General features: G+C 38.0%; 1 protein-coding gene across 2 annotated transcripts in view; it reads left to right on the forward strand.

Moving 5' to 3' along the window:
• Nucleotides 1-19,639, forward strand: part of LOC126191297 (actin-related protein 8) — a 175,359-nt gene that overhangs the window by 11,158 nt on the left and 144,562 nt on the right. The window contains exons 2-3 of one of the 2 annotated variants that reach the window (XM_049932123.1): nt 3,460-3,614; nt 14,221-14,430. In XM_049932123.1, the coding sequence (XP_049788080.1) occupies nt 3,460-3,614; nt 14,221-14,430 (365 nt within the window). Of the gene's footprint in view, nt 1-3,459; nt 3,628-14,220; nt 14,431-19,639 lie in introns of both variants that reach the window. The other variant, XM_049932124.1, reaches the window with a different exon arrangement.

Here is a 19,639-nt window from a genome sequence, read left to right on the forward strand (position 1 = left end):
TGTGAAGTGTGATAGGATCTCTGAGACAGGAACTCTCATTTTATCGTCATTGTCTGGAAACAGTAACACCTTTGTGACTTTCACTGTACATGATTTGCTGATTTATTCTTGCTTAAGGAAGAGAGGCAAACAGCAGCTGGGACATGGATCATTAGATAGAGGACAGATGTGGATGTTGCCTGTATGGCTGTACCTTTGCACCCTAACAGTGAATTGGCAGAAATACAACTAATCCAGTTAAGAACCACTTTACCCATTGGGTCTAGGGCTGAGCTTCCTACAGTTTTGGACTTGTGGAGAGGGACATCTTGTTTGTTATTAGGAGTTACAAAGTATGACATGTAAGGGAGTCCCTCAGGGAAATGGCAGCTGGGTCAGGATGGTCTCTGTGTGCAATGTTTACAACTGGCTGGAATGGTAGCTGATTGAAGTGGTGAAAGATGGTAGGGCCAGTCTCATGGGGTGAAAACACTGTGCTTTGCAGCATCATACCTAGGACTGACAGTGGTCCTATTGCTTGGAGCTAGGTGGAAGGTGTAAACCTGTGGCCCCATTGATTCGTCAATGATTTTTTGCATGAGACAGAGAAATCTGGAGTTTCCGTTGATGAGTTAGGTGTGCACTACAGTGTAGAGGCTGAAGAGTGTATAGGGCATGTACATGAGGACTTTTTGGTTAAAGAAACCTCTCTGAAAACCAGGTGTGCAGTTAGATGTAGTTCAGCAAGGAATATCTGCTCAAACCAGAAATTAATTCCACTGAAATTTTTAAACTCAAGATGGAATATATTCCAAAAGGCTCAGGCAGACCCCAGTAGTGATGGAGTACTTGCTGCCAGAAAGAAATTGATAATCTCAAATGTAATTAGTACTGAATTAGATTCTAAAATAATATGAGTGAAAGTAAACAATGAAGGTGGCCTAAATTATGGTAATGGAAGTGGAAAGTGTTACAGCATGAAGCATCACTCCAATATTTATCAAACTATGAGAAGATCCCATTCCACTCTGAATGGATTTACATTGTAAATATCAGTATGAGTTGTGATCCCTGTGGGCAAGGATACATTCTTGTATTCATTGTGGCAAGGAAGCAAAGAGACTCTGAATGTTATACTGGGGAATTTCTTGCCTTACTTTAAACACAAGCTGTGTCAATTCAAGAAGATTAATGGCTTGAAGCTGTTATGAAGGTATCATGTCTTCCCATCACATCACAGACATGTTCTGTGAGTGGAGACTGAGCAGGTTAATTGAAGATCTGAACATTTCTCAAGTCATCTGTGGTTTAAATTACAGTGTGTGAACTTGCAGTATCCTGCTGGAATGTGCCATGTGATATTCGGGTCATGAGGGGTGTGGTAATGGGGTTTACCATTCTTGCCGTGTGTTAGTGAGCATTCAGCCTCATTTGACAGCTACCAAATTAGTCCTGTTGCCACATATTATAGCTTCTTCCCATACCATGATTCCAAGAGTTAGAATTGTTGGATCTCAAGAATTGCTGCGTCCTGTGGCTTCTGTCCACACGCTGTTGTTGGTCTGATAGCCACAACCAGAAATGAGCTAATCACTAGCTTGACACCATGCACTTCCCTGTTTTTTGTAATGTAGTGTCAGTGGTAAACAATGCATGGCAACTCGAGATCTCAACTCAGCTTCCAGTAATGTTCCTGATGGTTCCTGGGGACACCTTGCTTTCCTATGTTCCTCTCACCCATGTAGTCCTTCTGGAAAGACCTATGCTTGTCGTCATCTATTGTCCCGAGTCCAAATCATCATCACTCATTCTGCAGTCATTTTACTACAGCCAGTTGTCTGTGCAATCTATTGGTATTATGCTCTCATGTCAATGGTTCAACTTTTTGTAGGGTCCAAAAGACTGTGAAAAGCTGCATGTGCTTGTCCTCTGGGCATTCTGTGTCTCAACCTTAAGAGTTCCAGTAACATTAGATGCACTCAGTAGCCGTGGTATACTCACACCACTCTTAATCTGTAGCAATGACTCTCCAGTGTAATGAAATTAACCTCTTATAAGGATTAAATTTTGATCAGTATATCCCACAGGCATAGAAATACTGGAACATCTGTTGGGTAGCATTTGGTCAAGGTGTTCTTGACGAAACACCTTCCATTCCATCATACTAGTAAGCAGATGTTGCTTCTGTCCACCCACACTAAGTTCTGAGGAGATGGAGTATATCTCAGAGAATATTTGGAAAATATAACTTGTATATTCTCTGAGCATGCCATAGTAATAGGAGGATATTTAAACCTGCTATCTATAGACTGGGGAACATAAATTTTAAGTGGGAATTGGCAACTGAGAATAAGGTGACACTGTGCCTGACGTATTTTCCTAAAATTGTTTAGAGTACTGTAACTGCTTGATAGGTAAGAGGGAAACACATTGAATAAGGTGGGAATTCCTGAGTATTACTCATCAGTGTGGAACTCCTACTGTGTTGGATTAATGGAACAGATAGAAAAATTAAATAAAAAGTGCATGTTTCATTAGAGTTAAGTTTAAAAGCATGAGAGTGTTGCTGAAATTCCCAATAAACTATAGCGAGAGACATTACAAAAAGAGATACGTGCATTTCAATCAGCCTGACTCACTAAATTCTGAGAGCCTACATTCCAAAATGGGTGAAGGGATGTACAATATCTCGCAACAACTTGCATAATCACCACGACATTAAAATAAGAAAAATTCAAGCTCTTACCGAGCAGTGCTACAGTCTTTCTTGCCCTGTACTATCTGTGAATGGAAAGAGAATGTGGTACATTAGACACCCATCACCACACACCACATTGTGGTTTGAGGATTAGAGGTAGATTTAGATCTCCTTGACAGTGCAAATGATTGAGAGGATTGCAGCCAAATATAATAATTGAAAACATGTTATTTTGACAGGTAACCTCCCCATAATTCTCAAGTCAAGACTGCAACTCTGCTGTTCTTGCTTTGAGATTAATGCAGAGTTTGCTTGTCATCTGTTTTCGATGATATGGTCCAGTTGTATTTCTATGAAAAATTAGCCCAATGTGCAGTACGTGAAAAATTTAGGGTTCCCATCTATATTACTAATTAATTTATAGGAAAATATGCGAATGATGGGAGAAACAATTGCTTAGTCCTTTCCAGAAGAGAGTGTGAAAGGAGTACTTAGCTGATCTTGTATCACTATGGATTATATAAAGATTGTTGAACGATATATTTTCCTGAGCAGTATCTCATAAAATTGGTAAGATGAAATGAGTTCAGTATTATTATATAATTTATGTGTCTTTTCCTATATTTGTGCAGCTTGATAGTGATATCTTATGTGTGTTCTACACTGAACCAATATGAAGACATTTGAGAATCTTCTACTTGTCTCTGTCAATGTTTCTTAATAATATAAGTAAAATATGTTATCACAGTAGTGTTTGTAAAGCAACATTTTGTCATTTACAGCAAATACAAGCTCAGACCATAATCGTCATTCATCCTGGTTCCTTGTTTATACGTGTGGGGAGGGCTTCAGATTTAAACCCTCACACTGTTCTTCACGCTGTTGCAAGGAGGAGGTTACCTGGTGGAGCAGCATATCAGGACTACTTTCTACCAAAGCAAGTCTCACTGGTAAATTTCTACCTATAATATTGGAAAGAGTTAATTTTGTTTCCTTTTGTATAAAGTGAGGGACAGGTGAATATTAATGTATTTATATGAGGATTATGGTGAAAGTTTTTAGTGCAACTTCAGAAAAAAATTTGTTTTATATATAACTGTTACAACTTTTCAAAATTCTCTCCATGAACACACACATATTTTTCCATCCTATGAAATCACCGCAAAAATGTCTCAGTCCAAGCTTCTCTAGGGACGTCACTTAGAGCACGGGGGGTATGCTGTAATAGCCTCTTCATCGAATGAAAAACTCTGCCCATGATTTTTTTCCATTCTCTTAAGGAACAGTAAGGAGTCTCACAGGGCCAAGTTATGTGAATAGTGTGGGTGGGGTAACACTCACACTGTTTCCTTCTCCAAGAAATCGATTGCTCTGGCAGCTGTGTATGCTGAGGCATTGTCATGATGCAGAACAAGGTGCACACCCTGCAACATTGAGTGTTGTGACCTCCACGTGGCGATGATTTTTGGCAGACATTCAGTCACGTACCACTCAGCATTGATTATGTGACATGAATCCAAGCTCACAGAGTTGAGACAACCAATCTTGATGAATAAAGTGGTCACTGTCTTCATTCCAGACCTCCTACTTCTCCTAACTACTGTGGGTTGTTCCTCATCCTATGACTGCCTATTCATTTTGGAGTCTTAATGGTGACACTCATATTTTGTCACGTTTGACGATATTGTAAGAGTCTTTGGGCTGCCCTATGTCAAATTTTTCAAGCATAAATTGACACTGATCCATTCTTGTTTGTTTTTGGCTTTTTGTCAGGGAATGTGGCACACAGTGGACACATCGTTTGGTTAGGCCTAAATGATCAGGCACAATGGTTTGTGCTGCAGTCGATCCAATGTTTACGGTCCTTTCACTGTCACAAAATGTGAGATGAGGACCATCTTTGATCATTTTCCCCACAGCATCAATGTTTTCTTGGGTCACTGCCATTGTTGGGCAACTGAGACGAGGTTCATCTTCAAGAGTCTCCCAATATTTTTAAAATTCTCAAAACCAATTTCCAATGTTGGGCCTAGAAGGGGCAGACTCACCAAAACTGTACTAGAAAAGAGTTTTTTCTTCTGCATTTATTTTTTTTTTTAACATATCATTACATGAAAATTGTGGCAGTGTGTCTGACACAGCAATGTCTGCTTCTTCACTCACCATTCTCAACATGGTTTGCAATTAAGTGATGGGGGAACTGTTGCGTGCATGCTTCAGGGTTGAAAAACAACACACATTCAAATTGAAATACTTCCTTTTTTATCAGATTTACATTTTAAGAGCTACTAAGAACTTTCAGCACAGCCCCCATACTTCTGATATTGAAAACTCTAATGAGGCTTATCAGAAATTCATTTTAATTTTACTTGCTTAATATCGGATGATATAGAAGTCATACTGTCAGATGCCTGTCAAAGTAAAGGAAACAGAGATATTCCAGAACACAACTTCTTTGTGAAATAGTAAAATTGCTCAATTTTGCACTGGAACTATTGTTTGGTATTACAAAGAAGAAAACCAAACTTGTAGCATTCTAAGAAATTTATCAAATATTTATCAGTGTAATAGATAAGAAGTAGGTGACATAAAATGAGAGATGTTTTTGGCTTTTAATGGATAATCGTTTTTAAAAGTTCAGTTATTGAACCAAGTAGATCAAAGACTGCTAGATATGTTGTTGTGGTCTTCAGTCCAGAGAGTGTTTTGATGCAGTTCTCCATGCTAGTCCATGCTGTGCAACCTACATCCATTTGGGCCCACTCACAATATTTTATCCTTGGTCTCCCTTTAAAATTTTATCCCCACATTTCCCTCCATTACCAGAATGGTGGTACCTTGATGACTTAGAATGTTTCCTGTCAACTGATGCCTTTTTGTAGTCAAACTGTGTCATAATTTTTTTCTCCGTAATTTAATTCAGTAGCTCTTCAGCAGTTATCCAGTCTACCCATATAATCTTCAGCTTTTTCTGTAGCACTACATTTTAAAAGCTTCATTTTCTTCTTGTTTGAACTGTTTATTGTGTATGTTTCTCTTCTATAAAAAGCTAAGCTCCAGGCAAATACCTTCAAAAAAGACTTCCTAAAACTAACATTTGTATTCAGCGTTAGCAGTTTCTCTTTTTCAAAAATACTTTGACAACTCTAGTCTGCATTTTATATTGTGTCTACTTTGACCATTTTCAGTTGTTTTACTGAGCGGGTTAGTGCAGTGGTTAGCGCACTGGCCTCGCTTTCGGGAGGATGGCGACTCAAATCTGCGTCCAGCCCTCCTTATTTAGGCCTTCTGTGATTTCCCTAAATTGCTTAAGGCTGACCGCCTGCTTAACTGGGTGCTAACATGCTCGCCTCCTGTGCAAGCAGGTCTAGGTTCAATTCCCAGCCAGGTTGGACTGGGTATTGTGTTGTCTTCCTCATTTCATCCTCATCACCAGCACGCAAGCCACCCAATGTGGTGTCGACTGAAATAAGACGGCGGCTGAATTTCCCTGGATGGGGCCTCCCGGCCGACAATGCCATATATTGATTTCCATTTTCTGCTTAAGGCAAATGCCAAGATGGTTTCTTCGAAAGGGTACGGCCATTTTCCATCCCTAATCCGAGCATGTGCTCTGTGTCTAATGAACTCGTTGTCGACGGGACATTAAACAGTTATTTCCTGCTCATCCTTCAGCTGTTTTTCTGCCCAAATAGCAAAGCTCATCTACTACTTTTAGTATCATATTTCCTAATCTATCCCCCTCAGCGTTGCATTATTTAATTCAACTACATACCGTTACTGTTGTTTTATGTTTGTTGACATAGCCCTTTTTCAAGACATTAGCCATTCCGTTCAACTGCCCATCCAAGTCTTTGTTGTTACTGACAGAATTGCAGCGTCACTGTCAGACTTTACAGTTTTTATTTTTTCGCTCTGGATTTTAATTCCTTTTCCAAGTTTCTCCTTTTTTTATTGTCTGTTTGATGTACAGATTAAATGATGTGGGGATAGGCTCCAACCCTACCTCACTTCCTTCTCAAAGACTGCCTCCATTTCATGTCCTTCTAATCTTACGATAGCATATTGTTTTGTGCAAGTTGTAGATAATCTTTTGTTTCCTATATTTTATCCCTGCTATCTCCAGAACTTCAAAGAATGTATTCATCCAACATTGTCAAAAGCATTCTCTAAACCTACCATTGTTGTATGTGGAGGTTTGCCTTTCTTCAGTCTGTCTTCTAAGATAAATAATTATGTCAGTATTGTCTTTTGTGTTGCTACATTTCCCCATAATCCAAACTGATCTTTCCCAAGATTGGTTTCTGCCAGTCTTTTTACTTAGCAGTAAATGGTTTATATTGGTATTTTGCAGCCATGATTTACTAAACTGATCATTCTATAATATTCACATCTGTCAGCACCTGCCATCTTTGGAACTGAGAGCGTTACATTATTCCTGAAGTCCGATGGTATTTTCTCTGTCACTTATACCCTGCGTACCAGATGGAATAGGTTTGTAATGGTATGTTTTCCCAAGGATTTCAATAAATCTCAGAGAATGTCGTGTACTTCTGGTGTCTTGTTTCAATTTAGGTCTGTCAGTGCTCTGCCAAGTTGTTTTTGCATGACCCTACTCAACTCTGTGTACTTTTTCATTCCTTTAAATTTTATTGTTTTCAACTTTGTTTCCATTGTATAGCTTTTCTATATGTTCCTTTTGTTTTTCGGTCTTGTTTGCTTAGTACGAGCTTTCCATCTGAGCTCTTATTATTCATACAGTTGCTTTTATTTTTTCCAAAGGTTTTTTGTATTGTCATGGGAAGCATCTACTTTCCAATAGTCGCCCATGCTTCTAAGCATTTCTCCTGTAGTCAGTCTTGCTTATCCATTTTGCACTTCCTATCAATATCATTGTTTATTTTTCTCCTTTTGTCAAGTGAAATTAATATCTTCTATGCCATGTCTCTCTGCCTAATTGTTCCTTTGCTGTCTTTATTGTTTAATCTCTCATAGTTTTATCTTCTGTTGTGTTCCTTTCTTCTGTAGTCAGTAGTTACCTAGTGCTCCATTTGAAACTCTCAACAACCTTTGGGTCTTTCAAATTATGCGGATCTCATCACCTTAATTTCTTCAGTTTTAATCTGCAGATCACAAACAATAAATTTGATCAGAGTGCACAGCTGCCCCTAGGAATGTTTTACAGTTTAAAATCTAATTTTGAAATTTATGTCATATCATTACACTAGGTGTGTGAGAAAAGTAATGAGACTGATTTTTTTATCTATCAAAGTTCTATTTTTTTCAAACAACGGTAGTATTCTTTCCTTCAAAGCAGTTCCCTTCTGCAGCTATACACTGGCAGAGTTATTTTTCCCAGTTTTGGTAGTTGTGCTGAAAAGCTTCAAAAGCTAGGGCTTTTAACGTGTCGGCTACATTCTTTTGAATGTTTTCCAGAGTCCCAAAATGACGTCCTTTTAGACATTTCTCAATTTCAGGAAAAGACAAAAGTTACAGGGACTCAGATCAGGTGAATAGGAGGGCTGTGGAACAACAGGGATACTTTTTGAGGTCAAAAATTCCATAATGGAAATGGCCGTGTGATATGGGGCATTGCCTTGATGCAGCATCCGCGTGTCTGCAATATCCAGTCTTACTTGATTCACGATTTTGATGAGCCTCTCAAGGATATCTTTGTAAAATACTTGGTTAACAGTTTGTCCTGGGGGAACAAATTCTTTATGCATGATATCCCTACTGTCATAAAAGCAAATCAACATTGTTTTAATCTTTGATTTGCTCATTTGAGCTTTTTGTGGTCATAGAGTTGTCTCAGTGCATCTCTCCCCACTTTGCCTCTTTGTCTCAGGATCATACTCAAAAATTCAGGGCTCATCAACTGTGATCAAGTGACTAAACTATTCATGGTCATTGGCAATCCTCTCAAGAAGATCAACAAACATATTTCTCCAATTGTCCTTCTTCTCATATTTTACGAGAATTTTTAGTACCTTACTTTGGAATGCTACATGATTACAAAAAAGGTTTGGATTAAAAATCCCTAGATATAGCATGGGGTTTCTCATAACTTCCCCTTAACATAAATAGGGATTCTTTATGCCATCACTCAGAAACAAAAATAATGACAACGATACTTGGAAGTGGCCAAATGTTATCTATATCAGTACCTGAACTAAGAATGGCACTTGGTACACAGCACTTTTTTTTCTGCATGTCGTTTACAGATGAATTTAAGACATCTGTCACATTTTTGTGATTGTTTGCTGTCAGTTTTAGGACCACATAAATAACATCTTCCTCATTTTCGTGAGCCACTTTGATTGCAAGGTGAATTTTCTGGTCGTAGGTCATTTTGTGGTTCATCAGCTGCCCCTACAAAATTATCAAGTCTACTCTTCAAATCTACTGAAAATGAAGAATACTCCATCTTCCTTTCTGTGATAAATGGCCTTATCAAATTCAGTCCAATTTCTTTTATGTAATGATTACGTTTCATACGTTTTCCACTATTTGATGCCTTCCATAATACGAATCCATTTGCACTCAAAATATTCAGTATTGCTGAAAAAATGGCACATGGCCATCGTTGAGTTCTTCTAGAGACTGAATAATTTGCACATTTTTGATCTAATGTATTAACATCACCTTTTATTCTGCTGTAAAATTCAATTATCTCAGGTTTTCCACTGTTTTCATTGACTGAATTGTCATGGTTCATTGATGAGATTACCACTACACTTAGATTCTTTTTTGGGACATAAGATTCCAATGTTTTATCCTTCACAAAACCAAATAACGTAGATCCTACTACCCATCGTTTATTGGCTAAAAATTCTGGTGGTATTTCCCTTTTATTGTTGCGCATTGTTCCAATACAGGTATTTTCAATCAGTTTGTCAACCAACTCCACAGAAGAGAACCAGTTATCAGCAGTTATATTTCTGTTTGTTACAAATAAAGGTTCTGCAAGCTGCAGTACATTCTGTGTTGGAACTGAGAGTTGGCTTGTTTTATTAGTGATAGCTTTGCCCGTATAGATAAAAGCATTGTATAAATAGTGTGTTTTAGCATCGCAAAGGCACATAATCTTGACACCATATTTAGCAGGCTTCAATTTCATATAAACCCTGAAAAAACATTTCCATCTAAAAGGACAAAGCATTTCATCAACTGTCAAATATTCTGAGCAGCTATAGTTTTTCTGACAGTTATGAATGAAATTTCCAAAAATTTCTGAGATGAGACCAGCACGATCATTAGTTCTTCTTTCTTCCCTAGAATTCACATCATCAAATCTCAAAGCAGATAACAGAAACACAAATCGCTTTACCGACATCGTTATTCTGAATATATCTCGGCCAGTTCCATCAGTTGCCCATAAACTTTCTATATCTTCATGGCCAGATTTGAATACACCTGATAATAGCAACAACCCAAAGAATGCTTTCATGGTTATTGTGAGTAGCATTAGTTTTATACTTTTCTGAATATTCTGTTATTTTCTGATTAGTGTGAGTGCAAATAATTGCGATCATTTCATCTGATATCAGCAACTGCCATGATTCAATTGGTGACATGTTCCGTTTTTCACAAGCTGTACCGATGAGACCAGGCAGGTAAGTGATGATGTTGTGGCTTCTGACTCTGGACCTAACTGGTGGATGAGTAGACCACTTGAATCAATTTTTGCCACGAAAATATCCACTACTTGACAGCCAGCTATCTCTCTCTACTGAATCATCAGATGATAAATTACTTGAATCAGAAGAAATTTCTTGTTGTGTATTTTCATCATCACTTATGTTCTCTTCAACACAAGGTTGAAAATCACTTAAAGATTCTGTGTCTGAATAATTTTCGTCTAATAATAGTTCACAGATTTCTTTTTCAGTGAGGCCCCGCTGCCTTGTGGCAATAAAGTGCTTGAAACACCACAAAATAAATCGGTATACACTGACTTCAAAAATCCCATATCTGGAATCGCGGGTCAAATTGGACCCAGCGATGGCACTTACCTCCTGAGATTACACTGGCGTGCGAAACAGAAACTCCACGTGTTTCCATTGTTAGACGGTTTTATTGTTGTCAGTGGGTCCAAAATGACCCACGATGCCGGTTAAGGGTTAAGAGCAATAATGCACATGGTCCAGAATGAAATCTTTCAACCTGCAGCTGAGTGTTCACTGTTCCAAATCTTGCAGGCAAATTAAAACTGTGCATCAAACTGGTAATTGGAGCATTAGTCCAGCAAGGTATGCAGGAGAGCTTCTAAAAAGCATAGAAAGTAGCAGAAATGAAACTGGAGCAGGTAATGGGTCATATCTTGGTAGCTTATTTTATTAGAGTGTTGCACGTAGATTGGAACTCGTTTCAAGTCCTGGTGCTGTTAAGTGCTATAATCAGTCAAGAATATTCTGTAACCTAGATTATGCTAACAGACATGGGATCCATGAAGATGCAATCAGCAAAAGGACAGATCTGTAATGTATTAAGCAGCATTATCGACTAGTGATGTGGAAGACCCTGGTTTGATTCCTGGTGATCATCCTGTATTTTTCCTGGTTGGGAAGGTTAGGGATGGAGTCAGTTCAACCTTGTGTGGCTAAATGAGAAACTGCCTAACTACATAAACTGTGTTATTGACATACAAGCCACCAGTGTATTATACAGTCAAAAGGCTTGAACCGGCAGTGAGCCATGTTACATTTGTTTTTATGAGTGAAAGGTAATCATTTATACAAATCAATCATCAGTGTTCATACCTGCAAAGTTGTAAAGTCAGTGTGGTACAAGTAACATCAGATCATTTGCTATTATAGTTTTACATAAGGTACACACTTTAAACATTTATAACGATTGATAACCACCTAGAACATGTTGTCACAATATGAGTGCTGCTAAAACTGTGCAGTATACACCAAGAATTATTGTAAACTTGAAACATGATCAATTGTGTCATCTTTTCCCATTTACAGCGACTAGTTAGTTTTACATATGATGGAAATGCGATATTCTTATAGTGCCTACTTCATAGTGCAAATTGTGGAGGTGATTCTGTTGTTCTGTTGTATTTGTAAGTTGTGCTGGTGTTAATCTTTGAGGATTACTTTTGGCCAATGATTTTGTGGACATATTAGGGAAAGAAATGCGTTTTAATGGCATAGATCCACTTGTCCCTCAATGCTAGTGCCTTACAATGTGACAACATCCCAACACCCACACTATTTCATGGGGTTTAATGAGAAGCAACTGGATAAAATGCATCGTCCCCTCTATTCACCTAACATTATTGTCTGTGGTTGATGTAAGAAAAGAAACCATAGTGTGTACTTCTCTTCCCAACATCGCTAACAGAAATATATGCTGCAATCCATGCGTAGTCGTAACACAGAACTCATGTGAAAACAATTCACAAGCTGTATGCATCCAATTCTTGCTTATTGGCAGCCCTACACAGAAGGTCCATAACACTGTTAATCATGCTGGTTTCAGGGTTTGCACTTCTTTTATAAACACATGAAAATGTCAGTTACAAATAAGAAACGAGCTACGTGAATTTTAATAAACAGCTGTAGTAAAATTAATCTCATACAGATGTAGATGAAAAATATTTTTTCACAATTTCAATGCTTGTAACAGTAATTTTTGGATTATAACTTGGACTGTGCGTAATGTGTGGATTAAATGTCGTTGAGACATTCCAGAAAGAACCTTTTTCATTTCTTTAAAAGTAAATATATCTTAAATTGCCTATTTGAAGTAATTATGACTGATAAAGATACATGGAGATCAGCACTGTTACAGAAAAATCTAAGATTTTAGCCTTGTAATACTCTCAAAGATAAAACTTGTGATCTGTTATCTCTGATGCAATTTCTTGACTCCCAGCAACATCTTTGTTGCTGTTGATATTCTAGCTCACTCATAGCTTGAAATAGTTGCAGTGCAGCGGCTATTTATTTACATGCTTGTGTTATGTGAAACATTTTTTGATAAATTATATAGATTAATTGTTAGATAAGCCTATTATGCTTAATATGTATGATGTTGACTTGTTCATTTTTTTTTCTACGTAATTTCCTATATTGTTCATTATCACAATGAGTGGATAATAGCAATTGAAGGCATTGGAGCAGTAATCAGATATGTCCACGTTTGGATGAAAAGGAGATTTTATAACCATTGCATAGTATTAAAATTGCTCTATTGTGTGGTACAAAAATGAGACCTGTCCAAGGAACCAACTTAGCATAACATAGCGAATGGACTTGTCAATGTAGGGTGTTTTAGGCAAGAACTAGACATGTTTAGGGCTTGCTTTGTCATTGCACCAAACAGTAGTCAGAATCTGACATGTAAAATACATCCACAAATTTCACTGTGGTTGATGTTACAGAAGATATATTTTTAGACTTCTTGCTTCATCCAAGAAAGCTGTTTTTGTCAAACTTTAAGATTAATGATAATGAAAAGTTTACTGTTTCAAAATACAGATTCTTTGAGTACCCCACTGCAGACAAGCATATAGTTCACTGTAGTGCATCATTATCACAAGTTATCTATCATGATTTCATCATTCAGAAAGCCTCAACTAAACTTTTCCTGATGAAAAACTTTATAAAGTGCATCTGCCTAGGTGTTAGGAAGCTTGCCAAGAAGTTTGTGCCAACCTCAGACATGGACTTTTATAAAAAGGTGGACTGTGACAGAAATGTTCTGGATGCTACATACAGTTCATCAGAAGAAGAACCACAATTAACTTCTTATTTACCATGTATTATGGTATCCATTTCTTGTGTAATTTTCAGACTCTTTATCATGTTCAGTAATTTTTAAAGTGCTGATAGTTGTTGTTTCTTTATTTATTTGTTTGTTTTTTGACATCATGCTCAGAAAGCAAAGTTGTTTGGTGCTAGTGCAATGCAAACCAGTGTTTTAAAAAAAAAATTCAATATATATCATAATAAATCTCTTGTTTGGTTACATAATAAAGTATTACAGCGTGTTGGTGGCCTAAATATAGATTGGGAAAAGGCAAGACTAATTAATAAAGTTTTCCAATTTCTGGACAGTTTTTTGTTTTTTACTCGGAAGTTTGTAACTTTGACTTATCTTGTTATTGCACCAGTGCCTTCAATTTTGCTGCTTTATAAACTATTGTGAATGTTACTTTCTGCCTTGCATAGAAGTTTATGAACAGTTTTCTGTCTAATTTAATTAATAGACAATTTACAGAAAATTATTTAATAATTTTATTGGACTTCACACTCTTTTTGATGCTGCCCAACTGGTGTTTATATAATTATGATGCTTGCAGTGCTGACATAAACGAATAATTTCCACTTTATTTGTCTATGATTGGATATTATTTCTATAGAAAAAAGATAGGAGTGAGCCAAACATTAAACCTTGTGGCATGCCATTAATGGGTTGTCCATGATTTAGCCAAACTGATGGAATGGTCTCACTTGATTTATAATTGTTCATGTTATTTTTGTTTACTACTATAACATTTACTGTCATCTTGTTTTTAATTTTTATAGTCAAAGGAAATTCTTCATGAAATGGAAGAATGCAGACTGCAGATATCACACACTCTCCAGTCATGCCTTCAGTCAGACGGCCGTAGGCGCTATGCTACACCACCACAACAAATAGCTGCTTTTAACAGACAGTCCAGTGCAGAAGAATTACCTAACTCAGAGCCACCCGTATGGACAGTGCCTGATACAGATGTTGTTGTTGGTGATGAGGTAAGAATATTAAACTCAGAAATATTAATAATTAAACACATTAGTATAGTACTTTCATGAACAATTCACAATATTATGAAAGCATAGATTGCTATTTACCTTATAAACAACTGAATTAGATATAGTTGCTGTGTTCAAGAGAGAGAGAGTGAATGAACTCTGGCACCATGGTGAATGGGATATGTCTTATGACTGGAATGTCTTCAGATCTTGTGCTAACCATTGACATGCCAGTTTAGTGCAAGATAGCATATTTCATTGTGGCCTAATTATGGATGCTGAGCACATGGGAGACACTGCCTCCAAGTTTGTGCTGGCACTGGACTTTTCCTATGTCACTGTGTCAAGAGTCTACTGTCAGTACCTCTGTTCGGGAGGTGGCCACCATCTAAGTCAGAGGGGTCAAGAATTAATCCTGCGGGTTCTGCCCAGGAACGAGTGCGATAGAGCTCATCTGTGCCGGCACGTTTCCCCTACCACCATACCGCACCGTCTGAGCTTGAGGAGGGGCAACTGTAGCTGCAACATATTTAAATGGCAGTGGAGTCAGACTGCTTAAGATTTGGTTTTACATTTCATATTTTTCAACAACATACATAAAAAACAAAACAAATTTTCAGTACTATTTAACTATTTTTGGTGCACTGTAGACATATAATTTTTATCTGGTACCAACTGTTGGTATACAGACAGACAAAGACAATTTCACAGATTTTTTCCCTCAGGTTGCCACAATATTGTGACTTACTTAGTTTCGTGATCTAAAAAACGTCTTCCACACACATCAGTAGAACTTTCATTATGAAGATAAGGAAACTCTACCCAAGGAAAGCAATGTAGACACCCTGGATGGTGTTACCATTAGTGTGTCACGTCTTTAAAATGGGACTTACTTTGCAGATCAGTCAGTTACATCTGCATGTGCATAGGGGTACTTTCAACTGAATTGCCAAATGGTCTCAAAACAGATGTGAGATTGGCAATGTCCTCGAGATGAGTAGGAAACTAAACTTGTAATTTTTTCACGGCCACAAAAATTTTTCAGTCCTCGTGTTTTCTTTAACGCCAGTGGGATTAGGGAACTGGACTGTTTTTGTCAGAATGTGCCCCTTCTACAACGTGATTTTCTCTTTGAATGCATCAGAACAAATCAGAAACATGCTATTTCTCTTCTTGCAATGTCCTACTGTGGGAAATGTGTATTCAAGTCCCCTTGAAATGTGAGGTCTGCAATCCTTTCAGGAGGTTCTAATTTTCATTACTAGACTCCTTCTGCCTTCATAAATTCAACAATGGTGAGTTTTAAATTGAAAAATCATTGCAGGCAAGCCCCTTGACTTGACCAATGTATTTCACAGTAATGTGAAAAATCTCCGTACTCTTTGTTCAGTTCCATCAAAAACTGTAGCAGCCGTCAGTGGAATGATGTGTGTGACTTCAGAAATTTTGTGTTCATACCACCAATTTCTTCATGTGCTCCATGCCTGCAAATTTAGCACAGAGTGCCTCTTGATGTAGAGAACAACGAATACTGTCTATCGATTGTTGTAAATTTTGGCTCTTTCATTGCCAACTAAATCTTTAAATTCCTTCTGCATGGTATTGTAATGTCATTTCATAGCAAATGTGCAGTACCTGTCACTTTTCAACTGCATAATATATAATGAGAATTTTCATCCCTCCTATCATTCCCATTAATTTGTAAAGGCTTGTGACGATAGATTACTTGACTGCCTATTTTATGCAAATAGCCACTGGACCTGTGAACGTCCTTCATAGCACGAACAAATAGTGAAGGATAAACAGCACTGACATCACGATTCTGCCGAAGTAAAGAGTGTCATACCGACCAAAAAATGCCACACTGCAACATGAAACATTGTGATGTCCTGGGTACTGAGAAAGACAGAGCAAAGCCCAGACGGGCTGCCCCGCAGCCCGCACACCCTGCCTTGGCCGGCCCTGGTCTAAGTCAACCACCTCGGGCAGCAACATGTTGTAAGGGTTTTCTATCAACTATTATAGATTGGAGCAATGGTGGAAACCCCACAGTGCATCAAACCACTCTCCATGTCAGTGCTGCCCCACAACTTGGGTGGGCATCCATAACATTGAGAACTGCTACTCCCTATGGGAGCCAGAAGCCATTGCTCCACGTGTGTACCTCTCATCAGCGCATATAACAGATCATATTCATTGATTCATTCATTTAAAGGATTAGTTTGGGCATGGACATAACACCATCGGACGCTCAAAATATGGAAAAGGTCACCTTGGGTGATGAGATGCTTTACATTTGGTACACACTGCCAGTGGGAAGATATGCACAACAGAAAACCACATTAAGTAATGCATATTGCTTGCCATTGAGACACCATCCAAATAGGTGTAGAAGATATCCGTCTGTGGGGTAAGTTTTCTTTGAATAAAAAGAGGCCACTGTTATGTTTGCCATTGCCTTACACAGGCAAAATCACAGTAACCTACTGCCAGACCAAGTGCATCTGTTTGTTTGGCGGCTCAGTTTCTTGTAACATCCATGCCATTAGAATGGCTCTTATTCTTCAAGTTGGAATCTTTTCTTTCTGTTAACACCCCCTCCTGCCCTACAGATTGGTTCCATTGCACAAAAAGTTAACTGTTTGTAATTTTGGCTCTGTAGGAAAAGGTTTAGGGTTGCTCTTGACCCCTAGGTTTAGAAAAATGTGAGCCCCTAAAAATCTCATTTTCTTTGTATCTATAGTAAGTACTGCTCGGAAGTAGCAGAATAACCAATAACTTTATTACTTTCAAATTAATTATTGATATTGGTCTTTTAATTTTAATAATGTGATGTATAAAGTTATGGGAAAAATTTACGATTTTTATGATTTTAAAGATGACATATCATTTTATGTTAAAAAATATTTTTTTTATAAAGTTTATTTTTTATTTTATTGGAATCCTCCATGAGCTTGATGCCCCTCAGTCAGACTGTTCAAAACTTTTAGTTTGAAACTAGGTGTACAGCACTGACAAATCCTTCATTTTTGTGCCACTACAGCACTGGTTGAAAGGAACGTGTCGATCAGATATGATAAACTATACCCTCAGTGTATTAGAAACAAGCTCCTCAACCCCGTTGTTGATCATTTCTGTAATGTGATCAAATCCTACTTGTGCCCTTATAATATTTTAGTCTGATTGTTCTGCTTCATAATTCAGTGCACTGGCCATTTTAACTTTTGATTGAGAAAACTAATCAGGCTCAAAGACACCCAAAACGACAGAACAAGAAATGGGTACCATGAGTGATTTTTGTAAAGTTACAACAGGGATATCATGATCAACAACCTGTTATTTAACTTAGAAAGAATACTGAAATCCAAATATAGAGAGGGGCAAAATACCACACTTTGTCATATGCAGTGATGAGGAACATACAGGTTCTGTTTTTGTGGTTGTTATTCAAATTGCCAATAAACCATCACTTCCATCACAGTTGGTGTGGCAGTTTGATGCACAATTAATTTACGCACCTGCAAATTGCAGAAGAAAACTATTAATGTGTGCATGACCGTTGGCAATTTACTTCATCATTTCATATAAGTAATACCTGAGCAGACATTTGCCACAAACGAATGGAAGATAGAGACATTGCACTTCCTACATGTGCTACTATCTCTCAAAAGCGAAGATTACCAGAGTTGTCCAGATTGGGTCATGAACAGAAAGGCTTGACTTGCTCTGCCCTCTTTCTACCTGCCTTGGGGCTACTGACCTGTCACACCACCTGATCAGTTTTATTCAAATGAGAACACTTTTGGTTAAGGAAACTGAAGTAAACAACCTGTAACTAGATAATAAATGGCCTCATGCATGTCTCGTGAACTGACATACAGCCAGGAGAGCGGTTCGCTGACCACATGCCCCTCCATATCCTCATCCGGTGATGATTGTGGGCTGAGGATGATGCGGTGGCTGGTTGGTACCGTTGGTCCTCCATGGCCTGTTCGCATGGAGTTTAGTGTTTTTGGGAGTAATATTTTGCAAAGTTGCTGACTTTTTTTCAAGATTTTTCTGATTATGAAGTCCGAGGAACCCTCTTCCATGTATGTGAATGGCAGTCAAATGAAAATGAGACAGATGGAAAAAAGTTAATAAACCGTTTATTATTTCAGATGCAATCACCATAACTGTCAATACATTTATCCCACTACGCGACAAGATAGTCTGTGCCTTCATGTGTGCAGTTGCCAGTGAAACCACAATTGTACCCAAACGTGCACGTCTTCATCCGAAGCAAATCAGCAACCACAGATGACTGTCTTGAGGGCTTCAAAAACATGGAAACTGTACGGGAAGAGATCAGGACTGTATGGAGGACGGGAAAGGGCTTCCCAGCAAAACTTCTGCAGTGTACATGGGCCTGCATATTGCCAAGGTTGTTTTGAGTATCTTGCAGAAGTTTTGCTGGCAAGCACTTACACATCCTCCATACAGTCCCAATCTCTCTCCTTGCAATTTCCTTATTTTTGGAGCCCTGAAGAAAGGAATTCATGGCTGTCAATTTGCTTTGGACGAGAAGGTGGTATGCCTGGGTACAGTCAAGGTTCCAAGGGCAGTTGAAAACATTTTTCTGTAAAGGAATTTTCTGTCTTGTCTCACAGTGGGATAACAGTTATGGAGTTTACTTTTGAAATAATAAACAGTCTGCTTACATTTTTCCATCTGTCTCATTTTCATTTGACTGCCCCTTGTACTATGAAGCTTAAATTTTACGCACGTGGAATGGGACCTGACTGGATGCATTGAGGGAACACTATCATGCCATCATTAGGATGAAAACAGCTACTAGCTAGGCACTCCTAATTCAGTGTAGTTCAGTTGCTCATGATTGTTGTGTAATTATAAGAGCTTTGTTGTTGGTGTTGTCAAGAATGCCATATTATCAGTACTTTGCAACACTTCCTGGATATGGTTTTGTCCACTTTACAGTTAATTAAGCACTCCAGTTACAGAGAGTTTTTTGTTTTCTTAACACCATTTTCCTGTCTCTGAAATACACCAAGAGAGCTGGTTTTGAAAATCTGCTGTTGATGCCTGGAGTAGAAGAATATGTTCCAGTGGACATGATTTCATTGATTAAGTGTATGAAGTGATGCTGGACCCAAATTCCACCTTATCTGGGTACATAATATTTTGTTACGCTGAAAATTGCTACTGATGA

The sequence above is a fragment of the Schistocerca cancellata genome, chromosome 6 (genome assembly GCF_023864275.1).
Source record: "Schistocerca cancellata isolate TAMUIC-IGC-003103 chromosome 6, iqSchCanc2.1, whole genome shotgun sequence".
NCBI lineage: Eukaryota > Metazoa > Arthropoda > Insecta > Orthoptera > Acrididae > Schistocerca > Schistocerca cancellata.